The sequence below is a fragment of the Oncorhynchus mykiss genome, chromosome 15 (genome assembly GCF_057628025.1).
Source record: "Oncorhynchus mykiss isolate SJ-2025 chromosome 15, ASM5762802v1, whole genome shotgun sequence".
Classification (NCBI taxonomy): domain Eukaryota; kingdom Metazoa; phylum Chordata; class Actinopteri; order Salmoniformes; family Salmonidae; genus Oncorhynchus; species Oncorhynchus mykiss.
The window spans coordinates 42,284,195-42,305,000 of NC_143036.1; the positions used below are offsets into that span (position 1 = coordinate 42,284,195).

Consider the following 20,806-nt stretch of genomic DNA (forward strand, 5'->3'; position numbering starts at 1 on the left):
TAATTTATTTTTATCTCTTGCACCTAGCGTAGCTTGCTAGCTGTCATCACTTTTTTTTTAATCAGTGTTGGTTTGTTGTTAGCTATCTAGCTAGTTAACGTTAGATGTCTTTATGTAACGTTACCAATCTTCATATCGTTAACTTTTCAGCTTACTAACGTTAGCTCTCTCTAGCTAAGTATGGAATAACAGTGGTAACTCGTTATCTGTTGTTAGCTATCTTGCTAGTTATCTTTAGATGTCTTTATGTAACGTTACCAAGCTAGTTAAATCTTCATATCGTTAACTTTTCAGTTGACTAACGTTAGCTCTCTAGCTAAATATGGACTAACAGTTAGTGGTAACAACTCCTTGTGACAACTGTATTAGTTAGCTACTAAGCTAGGTGCGTTTTAGCAACGCTAGTATTTAACTTACGAACTAGTTGTTTGACCCCCTGAAAAGTCTGCCGGAAGCCAGCAGTGAAATACAGTTCAATTTCAATGTACTATGTGGATTGTGTATATAGTTGATCATTATGCAGGGGGAATATGGAACATATACCGTGGGTCATGCAGTTCCTCCGGGAGGTCAGTTCCTTACTGCTTACCTCAAGTCAAAGTCCCCCACAATGTCTTGCTTTTTTGTGCCGTTTATGGCGCACTTGCAGGACTGTTATTTTGACATGAGGTAAGCGGAGAGGAAGTGGGTCTACAACTGACCCATGTTTGGAAAGTTTAATTAATGTTCTATTATATGCTTTTTCTCAACTTCGCCCCCATCATAAGGACCAACCTTACGGACAATTGGCAGAGTAAGTTGAAATTACATTTTTATTTAACGAATGGCTTCCGGCTATGGAACGCCGTTTGGGTATTTGCGTGTCAAACAATATACACGTCAAAAAATATATGCACGTCAAAACACTATTTGACTCGTCAAATAAGCTTTTAATTTGACACGTCAAATAACACAATTCTATTATAGAAGGTTGTGTGTACTGAATTTGCACGTGCTGGCCAAGCGCCACCACTGTCAAAGCTGTACAAAAATACGCCTGTAAACAAGTACACCATCCACGAACGATGTGTTTACCATACCGTGTTGGTAATAAGTAATTATTTGTTCGACCGAAAGGGATAACGTCTGTGTGAGCATTTTTAAATAAGATAAGGATCCAACGAACATGATCAATGTTTGCAAGTATATTTGATAATGATGTTATTAGCAACTTCTGGGGTAGCTAGCTTTAGCTTGGTACCTAGCTTGCACCAATGCAACCAGCTTGAAAACAATGACCAGTAGAAACTGCAGTCATTATACATTTTCTTAGCAATGATTTAGGAATCCATGTGAGTAAGTGTTAGCTAGGTAGTCACTTGTTGTTCTATTAAAATCGAACTTCAGTTCATGAAAATAACTAGCTAGCCAGCTACTTAACCTTGTTGCGCAAAGCTAACGTTATAAACAGCCAGCTAGCTGATTATGGCTAGTGAGGCTTGACCAGACCGGGTTATTGTGTTGTGAAGTTAGCCACAATAGTGGAATGTGCTTTTCACCTTCAAAATAAGTCCCTTTTTGAAAGTGATGCAGAAGGTTACAATTGGTGGAATCATGCCTAATTTAGACAAAACAATGTTAAACAAGGTTGGAATGTGGAGCAATGAAATGGGTTATCAGTCTTCGGTGACACCCACAGAACACAACTGAAGAGTTGACGCAAATATTGGCATCATAGCTCTTATTAAATTAAAGGTTAAATAAAAAGTAAAACATACAACAAAAAATGCAGGACTTTGACTGTGGGAAATTACCTCCCCAGTCAGAGTATTGACATTAATATTGCACTGTACCGCCTTACCCCCTCAGAGTAATCGGACTCCAAAACATCCACATTGAATTGTTTTTCCTCTGGAATAGTGTTCAATACACATAGTAGGTTGACTGGTACAATAAATGTGGCTCAATTCAGTGGTTTCAGAGTCCCGCAATAAAAACTACAACGTTAATGTTCTCTGGTTGTCACTGAATAGACTGATAACCCATGTCATTGACCCACAATCCATAGGTAAGGCTGTACGGTTAAATAAGTATGCCCTCAATGGAATTTGAAAGTCTAGTACATCTAGTGTGATTTCAACAGATTGTCAAATTAACAAATGGTCTTGTTTTAATTTATATAACATTCCAACCTCGTTTAGCACGATCTTTTCCATTATGGCATGATACCACTATTTGTATTCAATTGTATCACTTTTAATGAGACTTATTTAGAAGTGAACTGCAAATTCCATTATTGTGGCTAGCTTCACATAGGTGGGTCAGACCACCATTAATCAAATAAGAACTGTCTTATAAATTAGGAGTATTTTAGATGACACCCAGCTAGATAACTATAGCTACTGAAACAGATTGTGGTTTTGCTATGTTTTTGAGGAAGAACATTGTTTGCATCCATCAGCTAGCTAGCTTTTTTTTAATGACCAGCACTATCCAGAGTTTAGGAAGTGTGTCTGCATTCTTGCCGCAGGTGCAAGAGACAACTTTACCAGCATCATAGCATTCGTATCATTGTGACAATTGAAATACGAGTGATGGTGTAATGAATGTATAACAACTATGCAAAACATTTATGAATGTGTTAAATTATGTGACGTATTCAGGGCCTGATTAGTCAACAAGCTTATATGACGAGTCAAATAGTGTTATGTGATGTATTTTTTGACACGTAAAGACCCGAACGTTGTAATATTAGCATTTCTCAAAGTATCTATCAGTTACCTAATATTAGCAAGCTAACTACCTTGCCTAGCTTGCCTTGTAAACATCATGCTTCGAGGTAGCTAGCAAACCAACCTGGTCTCAGCATTTCATATGATTCTGTACGTAAATCTGGGACATCATACTAAATTAACTGTTACATTTCAAATGGTATGTATTATTTTGTGAATGTTTATCACAATTCATATTATGTTCCAAATTTGCAAAATGTACAATATGTTGTACATTTGCAAAACATATGTCACAAATTCTAGCTAGGTGGCTATGGTTAGCTGATGTTAGCTAGAGATAAGGGTTAGCTAACATGCTAAGTAGTTGCAAAGTATCTTAAAAGTAGCTAATAAAATGCTAAAGTTGTCTGTGAGATTCTAACTTGCAAGACGTTACTGTTATATGCCCACCTACCCACCCCGACCAACCACCCAGTAACCATTTGTCTTATGTTACATTTGGTATGGTTATATTTGGTATGGTTACATATCAAACTAATTTGAGTGTCCCGGATTTACATTTACTATGTCACGTCTCGTCTATAAGAACAGGCTGAGCTAACAGATGGCTTGCCACAGAGTGTATTCAGAAAGTATTCAGAACCCTTGACTTATTCCACATTTTACGTTACAGCCTTATTCTAAAATTGATTAAATAGTCTGCCCTCCCCCCCCGATCACATCTACACGCTTTACTCAGTACTTTGTTGAAGCACCTTCTGGCAGCGATTACAGCCTTGATTCTTCTTGGGTATGACACTACAACCTTGGCACACCTGCATTTTGGGAGTTTCTATACCATTCCGCTCTGCATATCCTCTGTCAGATTGGATGGGGAGTGTCGCTGCTCAGCTATTTTCAGGTCTCTCCAGAGATGTTAGAACGGGTTCAAGTCTGGGCTCTGGCTGGGCCACCCAAGGACATTGAGACTTGTCCTGAAGCAACTTCTGCATTGTCTTGGCTGTGTGCTTAGGGTCGTTGTCCTGTTGGAAGATGAACCTTTGCCCCAGTCTGAGGTCCTGAGCGCTCTGGAGCAGGTTTTCATTAAGACCTCTGTACTTCACCTCTCTGACCAAGGCCCTTCTCCCCCGATTGCTCAGTTTGGCCGGGTGGCCAGCTGTGAGAAGAGTCTTGGTGGTTACAAACTTCTTCCATTTTAAGAATGATGGAGGTCAATGTGTTCTTGGGGACCTTCAATGCTGCAGACATTTTTTGATACCCTTCCCCAGATCTGTGCCTCGACAATCCTGTCTCAGAACTGTATAGACAATTCCTTCGACCTCATGGCTTGGTTTTTGCTCTGAAATACACTGTCAACTGTTGGCCCTTATCTAGACAGGTGTGTGCTTTTCCAAATCATGTACAATCAATTGAATTTACCATCTCAAGGATGATCAATGAAAACAAGATGCAACTGCGGTCAATTTTGAGGGTATACCGCGGTCATTATTCAGGGTCTGAATACTTACAGTACCAATCAAAAACACATATGGAATCATGTTGTAACCAAGAAAGTGTTAAACAAATCAAAATATATTTAATATTTGAGATTCTTCAAAGTAGCCACCCTTTGCCTTGATGACAGCTTTGCACACTCTTGGCATTCTCTCAACCAGCTTCACCTGGAATGCTTTTCCAACTGTCTTGAAGGAGTTTCCACATATACTGAGCACCTGTTGGCTGCTTTTCCTAAACTCTGTGGTCCAACTCATCCCGAACCATCTCAATTGGGTTGAGGTCGGGTGATTGTGGAGAACAGGTCCTCTCATGCAGCACTCCATCACTCTCCTTCTTGGTCAAGTAGCCCTTACACAGCCTGGAGTCAAATGATAGTCCCGCTAAGTGCAAACCAGATGGGATTACATATTGCTGCAGAATGCTATGGTAGCCATGCTGGTTAAGTTTCCCTTCAATTCAAAATAAATCACTGACAATGTCACCAGCAAAGCACCACCACCTCCATGCAGTGGGAACCACACATGCAGAGATCATCCGTTTACCTACCCTGCGTCACAGGCACGGCGTTTGGAACCAAAAATCTTAAATTTGGACTCAACAGACCAAAGCACAGATTTCCACCAGTCTAATGTTAATTGCTTGTGTTTCTTGACCCTAGCAAGTCTCTTATTGCTGTCCTTTAGTAGTGGTTTATTTGAATCAATTTTACAGCGAAGGCCTGTTCCACACAGTCTCCTCTGAACAGTTGATGTTGAGATGTCTGTTACTTGAGCTCTGAAGCATTTATCTAGGCTGCAATGAGTCTGGTAACTATTGAACGTATCCTCTATAGCAGAGGTAACTCTGGGTCTTCCTGTCCTGTGGCGGTCTTCATGAGAGCCAGTTTGATCATAGCGCTTGATGGTTTTTGCGACTGCACTTGAAGAAACTTTCAAAGTTCTTGAAATGTTCTGCCTTGACTGACCTTAATATCTTCAATGATGCTGTCGTTTCTCTTTGCTTATTTGAGCTGTTCTTGCCACAATATGGCCTTGGTCCTTTACCAAATAGGGCTATCTTCTGTATTCCACCTCTACCTTGTTACAAGGTGACTACTTCATGAAGCTGTTTGAGAGAATGCCAAGAGTGCAAGTCTGTCATCAAGGCAAAGGGTGGCTACTTTGAAGAATCTCAAAAATAAAATATATTTGGATGTGTTTAACACTTTTGGTTATTACATGATTCCATATGTTAGTTAATAGTTGATGTTTTCACTATTATTCTACAAAGTGGAAAATGTTAAATAAAATAAATACCTTGAATGAGTAGGTGTGTCAACCTTTGACTGGTACTGTATGTAAATAAGGTCTTCGTTTTTATTAATGTCTAAACTTTCGCTTTGGCATTATGGGGTAGTGTGTTTAGATTGCTGAAACATTTTAATTGATTAAAATTTAGAATAAGGCTGTAAAATAACAAAGGGTCTGAATAGTTTGCGACTGCACTGTAGGTTTGCCAGTCGTGAATGCTGCATATGGACTAGCTATTTGCTTATCTAGCTAAGTAAACTTTAATAATCAACTCGTTTCAGGCATACCACAGATGACCTAAGACATGGACATAAGGAGAAACATGTTTGATGCTTTCAAGGATCAAATATGGGAAGGTAGCAAGTCATGTTTTTAACTTTGCATCTAATTTTCTCATTATAATCATATTAATGCACCTGCTAGCAATGATATTGTCATATAATTTATACTGACTCTTCTCTATTCCATATCCTCTCAATGAAGAGTTGGGACCTCTGAACCCAAACTGGTTTGAAGAGCTCACTGCTAAAGCTTCCAGTCGGGATTGGGGTGATACAGAGAAAGATAATCCCAGTACTGCAATATCTTGTGGACAAGATGGTAGTTTCAAAACACCATTGGGGAAATGTCCCCTTGATGGTGATATGTTCTCTACCCCGAAGATTTTCAGGCAAAGAAGACCACAGTCTCCTGAGACATTGATAGAAGATGCAGTGTTTTTTCCTGATCAAGGTAGAGAAATATTTGTTTGCACTGTTAAAATAAACTATTCTAAATTTCATCATTGACTTACCCTAGCCCAAAATGTACTGTTAAGGATTGTTGGCAAGCCTACTCCTTTCACATCCAAGGACCTACACTACTGTTCAAAAGTTTGGGATCACTTAATTGTCCTTGTTTTTTAATTTGAAAGAAAAGCAATACAATTGTCAATTTTAAAATAACATTGTATTGATCATAAATACAGTGTAGACATTGTTAAAATTGTAAATGACTATTGTAGCTAGAAACACCTTTTTTTAAATGTTTTTTTTTTTTTAAATATCTAAATAGGTGTACAGAGGCCCATTATCAGCAACCATCACTCACTTCCAATGGCACGTTGTGTTAGCTAATCCAAGTTGATTGTTTTAAAAGGCTAATTGATCATTAGAAAACCCTTTTGCAATTGTTAGCACAGCTGAAAACTGTTGTCCTGATTTAAAGAAGCAATAAAACTATTGAGATGCAACTTACATCTTGATGTTGGTCACACAGAAAACATTGGTGAAGTGAAATTAAAATAACTTATTTAAAAAATGGAAAAGTGATGCATGCATATGTAATCACCCTTTTGCTATGAAGCCCCTAAATACGATCTGGTGCAACCAATTACCTCCAGAAGTCACATAATTATTTAGATTGCACACAGGTGGACTTTATTTTAGTGTCACATGATCTCAGTTTACATAGTCGGAAGTTTACATACACATTAGCCAAATACATTTAAACTCAGTTTTTCACAATTCCTGACATTTAATCCTAGTAAAGATTCCCTGTCTTAGGTCAGTTAGGATCACCACTTTATTTTAAGAATGTGAAATGTCAGAATAATAGAGTGATTTCTTTCAGCTTTTATTTCTTTCATCACATTCCCAGTGGGTCTGAAGTTTACATACACTTAATTAGTATTTGGTAGCATTGCCTTTAAATTGTTTAACTTGGGTCAAATGTTTCGGGTAGCCTTCCACAAGCTTCCCACAATATGTTGGGTGAATTTTGGCCCATTCCTCCTGACAGCTGGTGTAATTGAGTCAGGTTTGTAGGCCTCCTTGCTCACACACGCTTTTTCAGTTCTGCCCACAAATTTTCTATATGTGATTGAGGTCAGAGCTTTGATGGCCACTCCAATACCTTGAGTTTGTTGTCCTTAAGCCATTTTGCCACAACGTTGGAAGTATGCTTGGGGTCATTGTCCATTTGGAAGACCCATTTGCGACCAAACTTTAACTTCCTGACTGATGTCTTGAGATGTTACGTCAATATATCCACATAATTTCCTGCCTCATGATGCCATCTATTTTGTGAAGTGCCCCAGTCCCTCCTGCAGCCAAGCACCCCCACAACATGATGCTGCCACCCCCGTGCTTCACGGTTGGGATGGTGTTCTTCGGCTTGCAAGCCTCCCCCTTTTTCCTCCAACCATAACGATGGTCATTATGGCCAAACAGTTCTATTTTTGTTTCATCAGACTAGAGGACATTTCTCCAAAAAGTACGATCTTTGTCCCCATGTGCAGTTGCAAACCGTAGTCTGGCTTTTTTATGGTGGTTTTGGAGCAGTAGCTTCTTCCTTGCTGAGCGGCCTGTCAGGTTATGTCGATATAGGACTCGTTTGACTGTGGATCTAGATACTTTTGTACCTGTTTCCTCCAGCATCTTCACCAGGTCCTTTGCTGTCGTTCTTGGATTGATTTGCACTTTTTGCACCAAAGTACGTTCATCTCTAGGAGACAGAACACATCTCCTTCCTGAGCGGTATGATGGCTGTGTGGTCCCATGCTGTTTATACATGCGTACTATTGTTTGTACAGATGAACGTGGTAGCAATTTCCAAACGCCTGAAGGTACCAAGGATGAGCCAGACTTGTGGAGGTCTACAAAAAATGTTTTCCCCTGAGGTCTTGGCTGATTTATTTTTGGAATATTCCATGATGTCAAGCAAAGAGACACTGAGTTTGAAAGTTGGCCTTGAAATACAGCCACAGGTATACTTCCAGTTGACTCAAATCAAAGGCTTCTAAAGCCATGACATTTTCTGGAATTTTCCAAGCTGTTTAAAGGCACAGTCAACTTAATGTATGTAAACGTCTGACCCACTGTAATTGTAATACAGTAAAATAATCTGTCTAAACAATTGTTAGAAAAATGACTTGTCATGCACAAAGTGATGTCCTAACCGAGTTGCCAAAACTCTAGTTTGTTAACAAGAAATTTGTGGAGTGGTTGAAAGATGAGTTTTATTGACTCCAACCTAAGTGTATGTAAACTTCTGACTTCAACTGTAGCTAATTGGAACTGATGGGCGCCTCTCTTCCGTAAAGCTTTAACATGGACATATTCCTTTTTGGGAATCTTGTTAAAAATGTGTCGTAATTTTATAATTTCTTTCATGAAAATAAATGAAAGTGAAGTTCCAAAAGTTTCCAAAACCGTATCACAAGTGAGGATCTTTAACGTGTGGACAGAGCGTCAGAACAGTTGTACAAATTCCTGCTCCGTCATAAGTTCTTTAATTGAGAACCCTTCTTTGGTGAACGAGTGCTAGACCTACCTCTAACCAGTTGGCCTATCTCCTTTTTCCTGATTTTCTATGTTATCCCTGATTACGTGGCTGCGGAATGTGTGCACTGGTATTTTCCATTTTGCTGCTCAGGAACCTCTGCAACTGAAAAAATGGACACAAGCCCATGCTTATTTGGAAAATCAATAGACAGGTGAGAATGTCTGTCTCTTTTGTGCTGATACGTTGGCTTTTCACAAATGTGCTCATCTAAAAGTATACCTTGCTTTGCTAATGCCTGGATCCTGATATTCTGACCACCTGCTCAGAATGTGATGTCAGAACACCTGCTCTTGTGATGGTTGACATCAGTGGTTCTATTTTCAGCAGGACCCCCAGTAAATCCTATAGAACAAGGCTGCATGGAGACAGTTTTGGTAAGCTGACTGGTGACTTTTCATTGTTGATCGATGTTGATATTTATTATATTGGTATTTATTGTTTTGATAAAAATTTGCACAACTTTCTTTTTACAGGGCTGCTTGACACACCAAAACACTCTACGGTAGGTGCAGCTGTTCTTGGGGAAATCTTTTTAAAACCAAACTAGTGTTTTAAAAGTTCCAATACACTTTTTTTTTTAAAGATCTTTTTATTTCAGCAGGCACACTCTGCCAAACGTACATCTGAAAGTCTTGGTGCACAGTTAGACCCTGATATGTCCTGGACCAGTTCTCTCAATACACCTGTCATGTCGCCCACCATCATTTTGAGTAAGTATGATACTGTATGAATTTGGGGTTTTATTATAATGGGAGTTTTACATTGGTTGTCTAAAATGGCATGTCCTCACCCTTGCAGCTAAAAGTGAGGAGCATAGTCCTATGTGCCCAGTAAGAATTGCTACTGATGAGCAGGTTATGGTGAGTATTCCATACAATCCTAGAAAAACTCATGGCAGGTTAAGGATAAACAGATTTGTCTTCTTCTAAAGATGTCTAATGCTATTGACTTGCTTTAATTTTAAAAACTAAATTGGATAAATAGTACAATATTGCTCCAGTACATTGGTGTCCCCTTGATTACACTTGGATACTCTACCCATGCTCAAGGCATTTGTGTATCAGACTTGTAGAGAAGGATTTGTCTGCCCTCATATAGTTTGTGCGAAAGCTTTTCCCTTCGGCCAAGGAGTCTAGAAGCACAATGCTGTCACCAGAACAGAATGATAGACCTCTCTGTCAACACAATGGTGAGTATTTGTTGAATGGTAACTACAGTAGTAAATATTGTAGAAGTTACTCTGCACAATAACACTGTGTAACAGATACAAGTACTGATTATTTCTCTGATATACCAACAGGACTAGATTCCCACTTGCCTGGTGTGATTGACATCTCCCCTGGCTTTCAAGACACGTTACCTGGTGACAGTGGCAGCCATTGGAAACAGACTTTACCAGATGCTATTGAGGACGGAGAAATCTGCAGCACAATGACCGGTGTCCTAGATGGAGCCGAGGATGTCCTCTCCATATTCTTCAGCAACAAAAGTTTGGCTTTACAACGGGTGAAGACCAACGAGAGAATCAAAAGGAAGCAAAGTGGCGCAACTAAGAAACACGTACCTACTTCTACAACGGAACATGACAAAGTATCCAGTGGGAGAGCAGGAGAATACCAACACACCAGGGAAACATCTGAGCCTCTTGAGTCCAGGACTGACATGAAGTCTGGGGATTTGGCGACTTCTCAGTGGACTCCAATAAATGTACCTAACTTTTTAGGCTATGATATGGATTCATTTCACCATGAGGGGTCTTCCTCTACTAAACACATAATTCCACAAGGTGGCAAAAGTGAAACATTCCGTGACTTCACTGGAAGCCAGCAGCCGGATCGTGGTTCCTCTAAGCACACTGTCCAGGTGGAGTCTGCTCTTTCCAGAAGAAGATTACCATGCACCAGCCAGCCAGAGGGATCTCAATTGACAGGGTCTGTAGTCGAAAGCTCTCTAGAACACACATTTCCCAGGAAAACAAGGACATTTGTTTACTGTGTCCAAAATCCACTTCTGTCAGTGCAAGAGAAATATGTTACTCAGATGTTACCTGCATCACCTGGAACTGCTCCCAGAGGTAAGATTGTAATGCTGTTTTTTAATCTCATTCCATTTATTGTATTGATTTCTTTCATTCAATGAAACGATTTCACTGATTTATATATATTGATACATATGCTTTTATTCTCTTCCATCATGTTAGGTGAAAATCAGAACATGAAACAAAGTAAAACCATACCAGATGAAGCTGAGTTTAATAATCTTAACAAAACTGCCTTGGATGGGAAAAAGCCGCTAGTTCAGAAAAGTGCAACTGAAGAAAATATTGTTTCACAAGCACCAACCAAAGACCCTGATCTTGATATGTCACAGCTTTGCAGGGTATTTGCGCAAGATTTTAGCCAAGTAATTGACTACAGTCAACCATGCAGCAAAAGAGCAGATGCTATTAAAAATGGCTTCTCTGTATCAGCTTGTCTCCCAGCAATGAGACTAAGGAACAGAAAACTGTTGAATAGACTAGAATGGGGTCAGAAACCTGAACATTTGAACTCTGGCATCAGTGATGAAATGCATATTCCTGGTTCTCAGTTTAGCAACTCTGCAAACACATCTAGAATGAAGAGTACAGTGTGTGATAGCGGCTTCCCCCCCTCCACCCTTTCTGATGTCACACAAACAGAATCATCCATTCACCCTAGCTCTGAAAAAAGTTATGGAAATCAATCATCTAGAGGGTTTAAAACGGGTAACAACTGGATTATCTCTTTGCCTCCAGAAGCAATAAAGAAAGCAAAAGCATCATTAGATGACTTAATTGAGGAAAATATGACTGATGTTGTTACTGCTGCCAGTGAAGTGAAACCTGTGTTGTCATGTGTGACAGGAAGCCGACTGTCCACAGAAGTGAAGTTCATTAGTCCACTCAACATTGCCAAAAGGTCAAAGCAAACCAGCGTAAAATTGAATGGTCAAGTTCATGTTCCGACCCATCAGAGCAATGTTTCGGTTTCCTCACACCCTGGGTCTGGTTTCAAAATGGCCTCCAATAAGAAGATACGTTTTTTTTCAGCAAATCTGGAGAAAGACGAGGATCTGTTTAAGGAGATTGAGGATGAAATACCTGCAGTCAATATTCCCGAGATAAGCCTTCCTGAGGAAGGTAACATGTCATGTGGATTGGAGCTTGTTGATGGATCTCATTTACCACCTCTACTCTATACACACCAGAGGTCTGTTAATAGCCAAGGTCCATTGACAGCCTCACAGAGAGCTGATGTTTCAGAATTGTGCAATCTCTTAGAAGCTGCAGACAGCCAATTTGAGTTCACACAGTTTAAACCAGCAAAGCTGAACTTCTATGTTCCAGATGGTAGCCCCCCTCATCAATCTGAGAAAGAATTGGATCCCGACTTTCTCACAGGCATAGATTTCGATGACAGTTTCAACTCTGATGTTGAGAAGCAATCTGTGAAGATGGTCACCCCTGACAAAAAGACAACTATTTCTCATTGCAAGGAAATTTGTCAAGTAACAACCACCAAAATTAAATCTAGTGGGGCATCATCCAGCAATTCAACAGAGAAATCCAAAGAACATGTTATCCACAGAAGAGTACTTTACATTCCCAGTTATAGCTCTGAAAACATAGCTGAGCATTCCTTTGGTTTGTTGACAAAATCCACAAACAAGAACCATCTACTCGATATGGATACGAACACCAGTGGAATGGAGTGTGAACGCAAAAAGTTGGATGTGGGTTTTAAAACTGCTGGCGGAAATGCTATGATAGTTTCAGAGAAGTGTCTGAGCAAAGCAAGGGCCTTGTTTGCAGATTTTGAGGAAAAAAACTGTGCACCCAAGTGTGCAGTAAAAAATACGGAACAAGTTGAAATTTCACCTGTTCAATATAGAGGTGAAGTTGACACACATGTTGATTCAAATGTGACACATTTTCATGGCCCTGAAAATAAAGTAGATCTGAAGGAACCACATGATGAATACATTGACAAGATTAAAGTGGACTTTACACATTCTCACACACATGGGGATGGTGGTTTCCAGACAGCCAGTGGTAAAGGAGTGACCATCTCGGCAAAGGCCCTTCAAAACACCAATGCAGTCTTCAAAGACTGTGACGCTATGGAAAGTTCAGGTTGTGCATCAGAAAAGCTGAGCAAAACAAGTGTTGTATCAGAGACTGGCAGTAATAATTTTGAGAGAAACAATTGTGGCTTCAGCACTGCTCGAGGGAAGAGACTTGATGTTTCTGCAAAATCTCTACTGACTCTCCTGAATGACTGTGATGAATTGGAAAATTCTAAGCCAGGGAAAATCCCCAGCTTGAATGCAAAGATACCAAGTCAGAATATTCAGCAGAAAAGTGACTGTGATTTTAAGAAACCCAGTATTAAAGCAGCCTCCATATCAGCAAGGATCCCTTTTACAGCAAAAACTCAATTTGATAGTGGCATGTCACATGATGTTCTAGGGGCAAAGAGCAAAATGCTTGAACCAGAAAATTCTCAAACCCATGCTAAAGATCCTTTGAAAAATGGATGTGGGTTCAGCACTGCCAGTGGTAAAAGAGTGTCTGTGTCAGAAGGGGCGCTATTGAAAGCACAGGCTCTTTTGAGTGAATGTAATGTAGATGGAGAGGAACTTTCTAAATCAAAGAAAAAGATCAGAGTAGATCTTCATAACCCAACACAGAAGCACAGTGGATGTAAGACTGCTGGTGTCAAAGAAGTTACCGTATCACCTAAGGCCCATAAGCAAGCACAGGCTCTTTTCAACAACTGTGATTTCAATATGGACAGCTTAATCAGTGCTGAAGCAAAGCAAGGGAATATAGACGTAAAGTCTGCTGATGGTCTGATGAACAATCCAGGGAAAAGCTATTGTGCCTTCATGACAGCTGGTGGAGAGAATGTGCATGTATCTGAAAAAGGTATTTTGAAGGCGAAGAGCATTCTGAATGAAAACCTTGATAACTGCACAGACTCAAATGCCATTGAGGAGGCTTGGTTTTCAGATGGTAGATTTTTGTTACTCACTGAAGATGGTACAGGTGTCAAAAAAGGAGCAAGAAACAAATCAAATGATTCTGACCTCAACGGGGATGAAAAGAGCTGTGATTTCAGCACTGCCGGTGGGAAGACTGTGCATATGTCCGATGGAGCACTCCAGAAAGCAAAGTCTATTCTGAACGAATGTGATGTAATTGAAAATCCACAACCTGAGAATGGCCACAACGTGCATCTGGAAAAGATTCCAACAAAGGAAACGCATGAAATCTCTCATGGTAGTGCAGCCAGTGGGAATGGGGTGTTTATTTCAGAAAAGGCTCTTCAGCATGTGAAGTCTGTGTACGTTCTGGGTGAGACTGGTAATGTAAAATATTCAGTTGGCAGTAATCCAGTCGGAAGCCATTTTGGTTTTAGCACAGCCAGTGGTAAAGGACTGTCTGTTTCAGAGAAGGCACTTCAAGAAGCGTGTGATGATACCCTTGCCAGGGATACTGACCCTCACAAAAGATCTGAAGGAAATAGGCCACTGAAGGTCCCTTCTCCCCATATTAATGTTCAGCGTGTGCCGGTCAAAGCAGTTCGACTGGAGGACCGTGAAGTGATCCAGACCATTGTTGGAATGGAATGGAAGTCTTCATCTGTAGAATGTCAAGCGGAGTATTCCTTGTTAAATTTTGAATCCCTTGGATTCAGTGGCTGCTCTGTGACCCAGAGGAGGTACTTTGCCCAGGAGGCCATGGATTGTACCAAGGCTCTTTTAGAGGACGAAGACTTGACCGATCATTGTCCTGGAACACCAATCCAAGCTAACCCCATGTCCTGCAAGGGGGGTTTTGAGATGAGAAGTGGAATTGGGAAAAGGTCGGCAGAGGATTTAGGGATGACAGGTAAGATATACAGTACCAGTCAAAAGTTTGGAAACACTTACTCATTCATGGGTTAGTTTATTTATTTTTTAAATTACATTGTAGAATAATAGTGACTACATCAAAACTATGAAATACCACATGGAATCATGTAGTAACCAAAAAAAAGTGTTAATTAAATCAAAATATATTTTAGATACTTAAAAGTAGGGTTCGTTCCTTGTTCCTTGTCAATCATTGGCTCATTTGTGAAATTAGCATTCAGACTATCTTTAATTAAATCATTCTAAAACCTTTATTAATGCAATTGCAGACAGAAGTTGACAACAGGAACATAGCATGCATGTTTCCGAGTAAGTTCTGCAAAATAGAAAGGGGTCCGAGTTGTTGTTTTATTATTCCTACAGTCGTATATCTTAGTGATGTCACTGCCTACGTCATTACCTTCTACTCATGAGACCAAAACCATGCCTACACAGCTATATAAACAAGTTTTAGTGTTCTCTAAAAGCTCCGCAGTAAATGTCCACTCCCCAAGTTGATTTATAGTGAAATGTCTGACTAGTCTCTTATCTCTTAACTTCTTATGGTATAGGGGACGGTTGCGTCCCACTTAAAAAAAAAAAAAACTGGGAGAATTTTAAAAAGGCTTTTCGGCGAAAGCATAAGAAGCTATTATCTGATGACAGCACAATGTCAACCAAGAGGGTAGCATATTTCAACCCTGCAGGCACTACACAAAACGCTGAAATAAAATACAAAACATGCATTACCTTTGACGAGCTTCTTTTGTTGGCACTCCACTATGTCCCATAAACATCACAATTGGACCTTTTGTTCGATTAATTCCGTCCATATATATCCAAATGTCCATTTATTTGACGTGTTTGATCCAGGAAAAAAACAGCTTCCAAAAAACGCAACGTCACTACAAAATATTTCAAAGTTGCCTATAAACATTGCCAAAATATTTCAAACTACTTTTGTAATACAACTTTAGGTATTTTTAAACGTTAATAATCGATCAAATTGTAGACGGCGCAATCTGTTTTCAATACAGGAAGTAAACAAACCATGCTCCTTTTTACGTCTTACGCAACTCTCGATAGTGTAACGTTGTTGCTGGATGTGCTTCTTCTTCATTGCACAAATGAATAACCTCAACCAAATTCCAAAGACTGGTGACATCCAGTGGAAGCGGTAGGAACTGAAAACAGGTTCCTAAGAAATATCCCATGGCAATGACAGCTCAGGGAACAGTCAGATGCAGCAAAAAAAAAAAAATCTGAACAGTTAGTCTTCGGGGTTTTGCCTGCTACATAAGTTCTGTTATACTCACAGACATGATTCAAACAGGTTTAGAAACTTCAGAGTGTTTTCTATCCACATCTACTAATAATATACATACAGTGCCTTGCGAAAGTATTCGGCCCCCTTGAACTTTGCGACCTTTTGCCACATTTCAGGCTTCAAACATAAAGATATAAAACTGTATTTTTTTGTGAAGAATCAACAACAAGTGGGACACAATCATGAAGTGGAACGATGGAAATGGAACATTTATTGGATATTTCAAACTTTTTTAACAAATCAAAAACTGAAATTGGGCGTGCAAAATTATTCAGCCCACTTAAGTTAATACTTTGTAGCGCCACCTTTTGCTGCGATTACAGCTGTAAGTCGCTTGGGGTATGTCTCTATCAGTTTTGCACATCGAGAGACTGAATTTTTTTCCCATTCCTCCTGTGTGTGTACACACTGTATCTATCAGATCTAAAATAACAAAAATGTGATCAGATATTGTAATTGGGAGGAGCCTAGAGGAGTATTGTTAGACATAACCTTTTACTTGCATATATATACAGGGTTGTGTGTTTACCAATCTAATATTGTTTTGAAGAAAATGATTTACAGCATTGTCCTTTATGTGATATTATATTCAATAGACCAGCCTCCTCTGAAAAGAAAACTCTTGACCAAATTCGACAGAACTGTGGATTGTATTCGACGGTCAAAACTCACTCCAGCTAAAAGCAGTTCAGATGGTAAGACAGTTGACCTTTTCTAAGTAACGAATTATCAAGTAACACAATTCCCTGTACAATGAAAATGAACATTGACAAGATGGTTCATCAATGCATATTTGATTGTTTCAGGTATATTTAAAGACAGGAGAGTCTTCAAATATAATGTGGCTCTTCAACCTAATGTCACGAGGCCATATCGGTAGGTAATCAATTTAAAACAATGGTATTTCTGAACTAGAGTACAGTACCTGTGTGTATTTGTTGTTTTCACGTAGTTCAAACAACATATGTATTTTGAAATTATTTATCAAATAAAATGCATTCATTCATTCACCTAGCATGAAATCTGTCATATTCTCATCACCTATGTTTGTCTTTCCAGCGCTATTCAGAGATGTGTAGACACAAGGCTGAATAAGCCCGAGCCACAGAAGACAACGTCAGATCCAACTGCCGAAGACCGTAAACCAGTTAGCTCCAAGACAGCTGTATTTGTCCCCCCATTCCGGAAGAATGTCAAGCTTGAGCCACAGGGGAGCAGTGGTCTTCAGGACAAGACTAGAGCGCCTGGTGTGTTTGTTTCCCCGTTTCTAAAAAACAACCGCTTAACCAGGGAGGGTTCCTTTAAGCCTTCAGAAGATAATCATTCTCCCTTCATCTCTGAAATGCCTACCAAGACCACATCTGTTCCACTTCCTGAGTACAACCCCATCACTGACACTGGTAGTGATAACGCAAAGGAGTCCATTAAGGAACAGGACCCACAAAATATTGACAAAACGGACCGAGGTGATGATTGTGGCCATTGCCTTCCTGTCACCCTAGGAGGAGAGGGTGCCACTGCAGAGGAGTCTATTGCAGGTCAGCTAGCCCCTGATGCCACCGGTACCCTTCTAGATGTTGTTTATGGTACAAATATAATAATTTATCTTGCCTTTTTATCATCTTTGGGATATTGTAAACAATATTATTAGTTTCAACATGGTGTGACAACACGTGAAAGAAATTATGCTGATCAATTCACTGGCTTGGGACTAAATGTGTGTACTGAATCAGAACATGTATTTATCCGGAAGTAATTAACAAGAAGGCATTTGAATCGGGACTGATAAATTGTAACCGATGTGCACTTATCAGGAGTCGACTTAATGTGAAAAAGTAATGTGTGTGTGTGCAGATGCAGAGTGCTTGCAGCTTGCCCGAGACATGCAGGACATGAGGATCAGGAAGAAGAAGCGGCAGACCATTAGACCTCTCCCTGGCAGCCTGTACCTGGCCAAGACATCTGGGGTGTCCAGGCTGACCCTCAGAGAGGCTGTTGGAGGTTGGCACCCTGTACAACACACGCACAAACAGGTACTGTAACTAACACACAAACATACTTTTTTTTGCCACTGTATGTGAACCCTTTGGAATGATCTGGATTTCTGCGTAAATTGGTCATAACATTTTGATCTGATCTTCATCTAAGTCGCAACAGACAAACAGTCTTCTTACAATAATTTGTGTGTTATTAGTTTATTTGTTTCTTGTCTTTATTGAATACATCATTTAAACATTCACAGTGGAGGTTGGGGAAAGTAATGTGAACCCTCAGGCTAATGACTTCTCCAAAAGCTAATTGGAGTCAGGAGTCCGCTAACCTGGAGTCCAATCATTGAGACGAGATTGGAGATGTTGGTTAGAGCTGCCCTGCCCTATAAAAAAAACACTCAAAACATTTTAGTTTGCTATTCACAGAAAGCATTACCTGATGTGAACCATGCCTCGACAAAACCGATATCAGAAGACCCAAGATTAAGAATTTTGGACTTGCATAAAGCTGGAAAGTGTTACAAAAGTATCTCTAAAAGCCTTGATGTTCATCATTCCATGGTAAGACGAATTGTCTAGCACTCTTGCTACTCTCCATAGGAGTGGCCGTCCTGCAAAGATGACTGCAAGAGCACTGCGCAGAATGCTCAATGAGATTAAGAAGTGTCAGCTAAAGACTTACAGAAATCTCTGGAACATGCTAACATCTCTTTTGACGAGTCTACGATACGTAAAAAACACTAAACAAGAATGGTGTTCATGGGAGGACACCACGTAAGAAGCCACTGCTGTCCAAAAAAAAACATTGCTACATGTCTGAAGTTCGCAAAATATAATCTTTATGTTCCACAGCGCTACTGGCAAAATATTATGTGAGCAGATGAAACTACATTTGAGTTTGTTTGGACGGAACACACAACACTGTGTGGAGAATAAAAGGTACAGCACACCAACATCAAAATCTCATCCCAACTGTAAAGTATAGTGAAGTGAGCAACATGGTTTGGAGCTGCTTTGCTGCCTCAGGGCCTGGACAGCTTGCTATCATAAACTTGGGAATTAATTTTTCTGTTGACCAAGACATTTTGCAGGAGAATGTTGGGCTATCTGTCCTCCAGTTGAAGCTCAACAGATGTTGGGTGACTCAACAGGACAACGACCCAAAACACAGAAGTAAATCAACAACAGAATGGCTACAACAGAAGAAAATATGCCTTCTGGAGTGGCCCAGTCTGACCTCAACCCGATTGAGATGCTGGGGCATGACCTCGAGCAGTTCACACCAGACATCAGAAGAATGTTGCTGAACTGAAACAGTTTTGTAAAGAGGAATGGTCCAAAATTCCTCCTGACTGTTGTGTAGGTCTGATCCGCAATTACAGAAAACATTTGGTTGAGGTTATTGCTGCCAAAGGAGGGTCAACCAGTTATTAAATCCAAGGGTTCACATACTTTTTCCACCCAGCACTGTGAATGTTTACACATTGTGTTCAATAGACATAAACACACATAATTGTTTGTGTTATTAGTTTAAGCAGACTGTTTGTCTATTGTTGTGATGAAGATCAGATTAAATTGTATGACCAATTGATGCAGAAGTCCAGGTAATTCATAAGGGTTCACATACTTTTTCTTGCCACTGTAACACACACAAACAGATATTGTAACCTACACATACAAACATACTGAAACACACAGACAAACAGGTAGTGGAACACAGACTGACAAACAAACAGGTGTTGGAAGACACACACACACAGACTGATACTGTAAAAACAGACCGATAAACACACTGGATTGGTAGAGGTGGAACAGGGCTTTTGAAGTCTGATTTAGAATATGAACAATGGTGAGGGGCTTGGGGCTTGTCTGTTGAACTTGATAAGTGTGTTCTTTTTGGGGGGGGGGTAATGACTGATGTCTAATCCTCATTGTGGATATTACGCAGCTGTATGGCTATGGAGTGCACCGGCATGTTTGGGATATCAGCAGTGAGAGTGCTGAGGCGTTCCGCTTTGTTTGCCGACACTTCTTCAGACGCGAGGCGTTTGTAGAGGGGTGCATTCAGCTGGCCGACGGGGGTTGGCTCATTCCTCGCAACGATGGAACTGCAGGGAAACATGAGTTCCACAGGTACGGTTTTATTGATTGTTTGGGACAGGTAGCATTCGTTCCAACTGATGAAATTGTTAATTTTCAACTTTGCTATGTATTTGTATGTATATAACAGGTATACTGATGCTCCATCTACCGCTATATCGAAATAGTTTTTAGAAACAAATTTAAATACATTTGTACTTAAATAACTAGTTAAATCAACTTGAATAAATATTTGGTTTATAGGTTATATCACTGATGCTGCAGTTAACACTACATCGCAATACTTCGATGGTGAACTTGATAAAAATGTATACATTTTTAAATAATGAATTAAACTGAACATAAGATCCCCCTCTACTTCAGAGCATTGTGTGACAGCCCTGGCGTGGACCCCAAGCTGATCAGTGAGGACTGGGTGTTCAACCACTACCGCTGGGTGGTGTGGAAACGGGCCTGCATGGAGAGGGCATTCCCAGAGGTGATGGGCAGCCTCTGTCTCACACCAGAACAGGTGCTCCTACAACTGAAATACAGGTACAGCAGCAACCAAAAAGTTAGCTCTGGTGCAAGTCGTTGGTGCACTTTCCTTCACTAACGACCTGTATCAATGTGGCACATCGGTACAGGACGATAGTAGGGGAATGCGCACTC

General features: G+C 40.1%; 1 protein-coding gene across 50 annotated transcripts in view; it reads left to right on the top strand.

Annotated features, from left to right (window-relative positions):
• Positions 1-20,806, top strand: part of brca2 (BRCA2 DNA repair associated) — a 35,262-nt gene that overhangs the window by 504 nt on the left and 13,952 nt on the right. For 4 of the 50 annotated variants that reach the window (XM_090200055.1, XM_090200066.1, XM_090200054.1 and 1 more), the window contains exons 2-18: positions 768-793; positions 5,779-5,853; positions 5,981-6,229; positions 8,912-8,972; positions 9,149-9,195; positions 9,295-9,323; positions 9,423-9,531; positions 9,620-9,681; positions 9,920-10,010; positions 10,122-10,895; positions 11,022-14,735; positions 16,661-16,759; positions 16,871-16,940; positions 17,124-17,602; positions 17,919-18,097; positions 20,004-20,188; positions 20,519-20,689. In XM_090200055.1, the coding sequence (XP_090056181.1) occupies positions 5,802-5,853; positions 5,981-6,229; positions 8,912-8,972; positions 9,149-9,195; positions 9,295-9,323; positions 9,423-9,531; positions 9,620-9,681; positions 9,920-10,010; positions 10,122-10,895; positions 11,022-14,735; positions 16,661-16,759; positions 16,871-16,940; positions 17,124-17,602; positions 17,919-18,097; positions 20,004-20,188; positions 20,519-20,689 (6,371 nt within the window). In that variant the 5' untranslated portion in view covers positions 768-793; positions 5,779-5,801. Of the gene's footprint in view, positions 1-70; positions 2,911-5,778; positions 5,854-5,980; positions 6,230-8,911; positions 8,973-9,145; positions 9,196-9,294; positions 9,324-9,404; positions 9,532-9,619; positions 9,682-9,919; positions 10,011-10,121; positions 10,896-11,021; positions 14,736-16,660; positions 16,760-16,870; positions 16,941-17,123; positions 17,651-17,918; positions 18,098-20,003; positions 20,189-20,518; positions 20,690-20,806 lie in introns of those variants that run through there. The other 46 variants (XM_090200050.1, XM_090200058.1, XM_090200068.1 and 43 more) reach the window with 27 other exon arrangements.